We start from the raw sequence: 7423 nt of genomic DNA on the forward strand, positions 1-7423 counted from the left end.
CCACAATTACATCCTCAGTCTTCTAAAACTAATGTATTCTAGTTCTAGGTTACACCACAAGCAACAGAATGTTATAATCACCACAATTACATCCTCAGTCTTCTAAAACTAATGTATTCTAGTTCTAGGTTACACCACAAGCAACAGAATGTTATAATCACCACAATTACATCCTCAGTCTTCTAGTTCTGGGTTACACCACTAGCAACAGAATGTTATAACTCACCACAATTACATCCTCAGTCTTCTAAAACTAATGTATTCTAGTTATAGGTTACACCACAAGCAACAGAATGTTATAATCACCACAATTACATCACAAGCAACAGAGCTTCATATACACGTAAGACTAGTTTGATACATCAGTCTGAACTAACACCATTAACACCAGAACATGTGTCAACTAAATCATGACTCCTCAGTTCTACTTTATACTACCAGCAAGAACACCAGCCATCGAAATATGACTATCCAATTTAACTTGCATTATTAGCAATAGGACCTCGGCCACCTAGAGTTAGCTTACACTAACCATTAAAATATATTATAAATACCTAGTTCTAGTTTACAAAACTGCCATTAAAACATCTCGACCAGATGTTTACTACTTTTATCTCATCCAATAGTCAATACCCATCGATTTACTAGCTTGAGTGAAGTCCTTTACGATGTATAATTGGTGCAAGGTCACAATAAATTTTTTTGTCCCATAGTATTGTTTAATTGTACTTGTATCATTTGCTTAGTTTATATACATCATAATTTTTTACCAGCAGGTACATTAATACTTACCAAAAAAAAAAGCAGACTTGTATTTTAATACAACTAGGATATAAGTGATCTAATAGTTGCATTTTTTGTGATAATGTGTACTTGGGTTTGAAATAAAACAATTTCTTAGCTTAACTCTTGTACTATATTAGTGTTTTTGTTTTTAAACTAGATAATCGCATGCACTGAAACTACGAAATATGTTAGGTTGCGATACTGAAATGTGTAAAAAAAAATAACAAGCTCTTCAAAACAGAAGGTATCTGAATAACACTCGAGACATTTTACAAAAGACGATATTGTAAGTAACACTTAAAGGAATCTCTAACTTGTTGACGGATTAGATTTGCTTTGTCTGAAGTAACTAACAATAATGCGAAATCAAGTCTTCGAAGAAATGTATAAATTACAGAACCCTTTATTTTTCACAAAGTTTATTAACAAAGCTTTTAAAAATGATTAATTTTGCTGAGAGACAACACACAATTACTGTTTATATCACAATCCTGAAATTAACTGTTTTACATTTTACAGCACAACTATAAGTATACTCTTCAAAAAGCCTCAAAATCTGCAACCTTCAACAATGACATATCTGTGAGAAATTCTTTGTTTTTTAACTTTATAGTATCTTACTATTTTCCTGAAACTTCCATTTTGAAATATCAGCGGCTAATATCTAAACTCATGCTTAAAACGGATCACACATAAGATGCAATATGCTTTAGGAATTAGTCATGCTGTTGTTCCCCCGAGCTCCTTCCAGTAACTTATTGGGTTGACATGACTAAAGACCAACGTAGAGGTCTTCTTAATGACTTCAGAATTCACAGCAGGATTTCTCAACAAGTGCCAAGTTTCTCTTACCTGTGTTTTTCCAAACTTTCAAAGCTACTCGAGAGAGACAGAGGTGGTATGGGCTTAAAAAATGCTTTCATTACACAATAAAAAAATGCCATAACAGAAACTAGGAAGATAACTGTTAAAGGTTTGTAGCCACACACATAACCAAATAAAACCAGTCCAAGGAAATAACCAATAGTTTGTTGGTATGCCATAAACCTGAGGTTAATGCGAGGAGGTAGCACATGCGGTTCACGTGGTGATGATGCTGAAGTCCCCATTTTGGTCGTTTTTAGATAGAGTGTTGGTGGAGCTAGAAGTTGTCTCGTGAGTTGTCCGAGAAAGCTGTCCCTGTAGTACAGATCATACAATTCCACTCCATACTGAAGGGGGGAAAAAAATCAAGTATTATCTTTTATTTTCTGTTTCCGTTGAACTTTAGGCAGACTAGACAAGCCCATTTTGAGAATTTTAATGGACTCCAACTGCCTGTTTCAGCTTGTATAGTGAGTCCTTCTTCAAGCCATTCAACAGGCAGTTGGAGTCCATTAAAATTCTCAAACCAAAACCTCAGTTTAATATTATTACCACTCATATTTGCTTATATATATATATATATATATATATATATACAGTAATTGTAAAAGAAGAAAAAAAAGTACAGTAGAATATTTTAAGGATTATATCACTGATGTAAAACTGACCCCTTAGCCACAGGTATTTAAATAACTTGATCTTAAATGAGAAAAAAGTGTTTGTAACTTCTCATGCTTCAGGTTTTAGTGCTCATTGTAAGAAAGTTTAGTGTGCACACCTTTCCAAAGTTTGATTGTCAAAAATGTAAACTCTGATTTAAAATGCCTTTCAAAATAACCTGTACTTCACCATCATTCACCTGTAAGGCAAATAGCTTGGAAAAGTAAGCATGCCAAGTGCAGTAGTGAATGCTGGACTAAATGCTTGCATCTAGTAAACACGGCCAATGGGTCCTTACTCTCACAAATTTTAACCCTGCGCTAGTCTTCCGGGGTCTTCATGGAACCCAAATATTTTGTAAACATTGGCGCCGACAGATGGCAGCACGTAAACGTTTGTTGTTCTCAGTAGCTTCAGTATTTGGCTAGTTTGTGTTAAATTGTTATATTCAATGTTCATTTATTGATTAATAAAGGAAAATATTTTGAGTGTTGGTGTATTTTGTTTCCAAAACAGTTTATTATTATTTAAATATTTTAAAATTAATTTTTCTATGATGGTGTCTGCGTGGACCCCGGAAGAGTGACCATGGAACATTTTTACATAAGACTAACATAGGGTTAAGATATATACGAAACCCAGCATGAAGCAATGATTTCAATTAGCACTTCCTTATTTTTCGTTGTAAACTAGTATTTATTCTTGAAATCATGCCACTTCATCAGTGAATGAGAAAAAAACATTGATTTGTAAAAATACCCTCCTCCCTCTTGATCCTTAGAGTTCCCTTTGCTTAGCTCATCTGAGGACGAGAGTATCATCCAGTGTCGCTGCTGTTTTCCTTAAAGGTAACACATTTTCCAATCCCATGTAATCTACTTGATAATGTGTGTAATATGAGCATTATCCTGATATGCATATTATTTCCCTGTACAAGTTGCTTCCTCTTAACAAAATGCAAAACAAAACAAAAATTCTCAAACACAGCAACCTGACATTACTCATATTGCATAATTGTATTCACGTTCTGTAAAACTGCATTTACATTCACCTTTGTTTCAAACTCACCACATCGATGATTTGTAATAGATAAGACAACGATTTCTACGCACGAGATGAAATATTTTAATACATACTACATGCTTCGATAGAGCATTGGTCTGAACTGTGACAATTCATTGTCGTTACCTGATAACATCCTGTTGCCCATAGCCATTAGAGACATTTTTGTTCTGTATATAAACCTCTCTGTTTAGATTTGTATCATACCTGAAGAAGACAGTCGAAACATATAGTATTGTACTAAAATATTTCATTATGCTTACAAATAATTGAGTCTTATTTGTGAAAGTTTTCTAGCATAATGTGCTTTTCTACATAAATATCAGTGACTATTCTAAGGTGGACTGGAAGCCAAATAGAATGTAAATTCAGTTTTACAGCACATGAATAATGTCAAATTGATTTATTTTGTGAGATATCACTAACTGTTGGAACTACGGCAGAATGTTTCCGTTTTTTTTTTCAAATGGATAAATTAATAATCCAAATGAGAAAATTGGAAATGCATGCTATAATTAAATCTAATATAAACAAATACAAACAATATGAATTTATTTTTAAAAATAATGTCAGAAAATTATGATGATTAGGACTGTAACACAAACATACAAAGGATGTATGTCAGAGTAGATGTTTAATATGTGGATGAAGTAGTCCATTAATTGAGAAAATACTTCGCTTTAGACATCACTATTAAATTTGAGTTACTGATGCAATATAACATAATCTTCAAGCTTTACCTTTTCGTTTAACACTGCTGATATATGATGAAGTAGTCGAACCAAGAATGCCACCTCAAAGCTTCTGACTGGTTGAAGATCTGGATTTCCTTGATAACAAAGAGGAAATTTACGAATTCCATTTACAAGTTGATATCGACCTAGTGGTGTTAGGTGGGGTCCATCTTCTCTGGGAACTGTGTCTGGTGTCAGCTGTTTAATGGAGGAACCTACTAAGGTAACGTCTGGTGTTGTGGAGACTGGGTCGCTGGAAGACATGTTGATTATGGGCAGCTGGAAGTAAATGGAAAAAGTCAGTTTCATTAATGAGCAACAGTTTGTTTAATCAATTACATTTACTTGAAAGTTTAAATGGCTTTCACATTTGAAACTGTGTACATACTAGTCTCATAACAAACATGAATAATTTCTTATACCGTGTCCAAACTTTCCTGAGTAAAACTTATGTTCTTTAGTGTGTCCTGTTAAAATTTTGTTCTCCTAAAACACAGATTCCTTGGGGAGCTCAGTCAGGATTCAGAATGTTCTGGGGGGGTGTCTTGTGCTGAGAAAGTTTGGGAACCCATGCCCTGAACAAGTAGTTTTTCAAGATATAATCATTTTAAATTTCATAAAGAGAACTCGTGTTGTTTCCAAGAAACATTTATAAAATAAGTTTGGTTGTGACTAACAGAAACTGGCCATGTTTTAAATATGACAATTACATAAGATCAGACTTTAAATTGTGGTTATAACTTAATAAACTTTATCCTCTAAAAATACTAATATTATCATCCTTATAAATATGTACACGCTGAACTTTAGAAGTAAAAACCAAAGCATCTATAGGATTTATAAATATATTAGATCCTGTTACTTAGTCCATCTTTCCAACTCCATAAAAAACAAGCACACTATAGCATTGACTATATATTTTTATTTATCAAGACAGACTAGAGCACTAACAATATATTTTATTGCATCAAGACAGACTAAAGCACTAACAATATATTTTATTGCATCAAGACAGACTAAAGCACTAACAATATATTTTATTGCATCAAGACACTACAGCACTAACAATATATTTTATTTCATCAAGACAGACTAGAGCACTAACAATATATTTTATTGCATCAAGACAGACTAAAGCACTGACAATATATTTTATTGCATCAAGACAGACTAAAGCACTGACAATATATTTTATTGCATCAAGACAGACTAAAGCACTGACAATATATTTTATTGCATCAAGACAGACTAAAGCACTAACAATATATTTTATTGCATCAAGACACTGAAGCACTAACAATATATTTTATTTCATCAAGACAGACTAGAGCACTAACAATATATTTTATTGCATCAAGACAGACTAAAGCACTGACAATATATTTTATTGCATCAAGACAGACTAAAGCACTAACAATATATTTTATTGCATCAAGACAGACTAAAGCACTAACAATATATTTTTCTTTCAGCACACACACACAACAAATTAAAGTTGTTTAACAAACCTGAAACAGTTCGCTCAGTTGATGGATGGCAGACTCAAGATGTAATTCAACTTTTCTCGCTTCCACAGCATTGTACTCATCACCAGCATAGGAATTTTCATTAAGACTAAAAGAGGCCACAAGTTCTGAAAACCAACTTTTCTGAGAAGCTTCCTGAAGCTTGATTACACCTGCTATTGTAACACGGGCTTGGGTAATAAGGTGTAGCAGCTGCTGAACCTTCAGAGAGAAAGTACATAAAATGATTGTAATCAACTTTTTTGTTAACTACCACACAGTATCAGTTCTCAGCTGCCGAGTTTGAAGGCCCCAATGTACCGACTTAATCAAGCACTTCCATTATCCCCAATACTTCTACAGCTACTGCAAAGAGAGCCCATGACCCCCCCCCCCCCAAAAAAAACCTGTTAGGATGCTCACCCATGTTACCTGAGATGTAATAATGGCTGGAGACGGCTTAAACGGGTAATGAAGAAAAACTTTAATATAAGTTTAACATGACAGCAAATGTACAACGTTTCGACAAGGTTTTGTCATCATCAGGTATCTTTCGATTGGATATTCACATGTCATATATTGAAGTAAGCATATATAAGGGACCATTTCCAAAAATGGAAAGAGGTAAGCAGGGCCACTGTGTTTCATTCAGTACATGAGTGATATCTCAGCAAATAGAAAAGATATGAGGTTCTTACAGTAGCAAAGTAACAATTAGCACAGTAGCAATTCTTATCTTCCAAAAATTAGGCTATAATTTAAATTTCCTAAGTGGTCTACAGACACATTGACGAGAAAAGTGGTTTCAACTTGCTTATCTTAACATCTAGGCTAAGCTATCACAGTACAGCCATTAAATACAATCGGCACTACAACCACTTATGCCCTAACACTAAATGTTATACTGTAAGAGCAGTTTGGAAATTTACCTCAGAAATACTTGCGTAAAGTCAAAACATTGTTAGCTTCAGTGGCAAATTGTGAACACATACACAAAATCTAATTAAGCAATAGTTCCCACTGTATAGTGCTTTCTGATTGGATCAAGCTGTACATAGTTTAATGCCATACATCATTTAATCTGCCAATGGTACACAATGTTGCAACCTAAGCTAAATGATGACCAGGTGACCAATGAAATGACCTCAGTGAGCAAAGGAATACAACATTGGAGTCTTAGATTTTAAAAAATCTTATTTTTCCAAACTTATCTGGATTTCCTGAATTTTTTCAAAAAAAAAATCCAAAATACTTCAAGACTGGAAAATTGTAAAACGAAATTCGTGAATTGTTAAAAAGAGAAATAAAATACAATATTTTACCATTACAGCTTCATGGGGACAAACAAGACACTTATTAACTGACTTAGATATTATTTATCTTATAGAACTTTCCAGTTTGTACTACAAGCTTTAAGTCACATAATGAATTCCTGAATATATCCCAATTTCAAAAATGTGTGGGAACCTTGATATATCAGCAACATTTTAGTAAGCTAGAACTGGGTAATGAACTCCTGATTAACAAAATTTAATAGCCAATATATGTCAAAAACCACCAATCAGATCATACTAAGTACAATCCTAAAAAGTATGTTATGAGAAATTCATAGTTTCACCTGTGATCTCTGATATTCACCAAAAAGTGGCTTATAGTGAAATCCTGGCCCTTCCAAGTCAGAAAGCTGTTGTCTCAGACTACCACTGACCGATACATTGTGGACTGAGGGTGACGAGAAGGATGGAGAAAGGAGACGTGCTGGAGCTTCACAGAGGTTGGACTCCACTTAAAGTTAAAGAAAAAAAAAAGTGT

At 33.9% G+C, this 7423-nt stretch overlaps 1 protein-coding gene and 1 long non-coding RNA gene across 3 annotated transcripts in view; one reads left to right on the forward strand and one right to left on the reverse strand.

The window, feature by feature from the left end:
• Nucleotides 1-185, forward strand: part of LOC111087292 — a 4874-nt gene extending 4689 nt beyond the window's left edge. The window contains exon 2 of the long non-coding RNA XR_002612002.1: nucleotides 19-185. This is a non-coding gene — a long non-coding RNA (uncharacterized LOC111087292). The remainder of the gene's footprint in view (nucleotides 1-18) is intronic.
• A 988-nt stretch (nucleotides 186-1173) lies between these two features.
• LOC106465515 (sphingomyelin phosphodiesterase 4-like) overlaps nucleotides 1174-7423 on the reverse strand; it is a 31265-nt gene continuing 25015 nt past the window's right edge. For both annotated transcript variants that reach the window (XM_022393427.1, XM_022393429.1), the window contains exons 13-16: nucleotides 7230-7396; nucleotides 5615-5833; nucleotides 4113-4385; nucleotides 1174-1997 (exon numbers count right to left, since the gene is read on the reverse strand). In XM_022393427.1, coding sequence (XP_022249135.1) covers nucleotides 1635-1997; nucleotides 4113-4385; nucleotides 5615-5833; nucleotides 7230-7396 — 1022 coding nt within the window. In that variant the 3' untranslated portion in view covers nucleotides 1174-1634. The remainder of the gene's footprint in view (nucleotides 1998-4112; nucleotides 4386-5614; nucleotides 5834-7229; nucleotides 7397-7423) is intronic.

Source organism: Limulus polyphemus, unplaced genomic scaffold (assembly GCF_000517525.1).
Source record: "Limulus polyphemus unplaced genomic scaffold, Limulus_polyphemus-2.1.2 Scaffold1969, whole genome shotgun sequence".
Taxonomy (NCBI): Eukaryota; Metazoa; Arthropoda; class Merostomata; order Xiphosura; family Limulidae; genus Limulus; species Limulus polyphemus.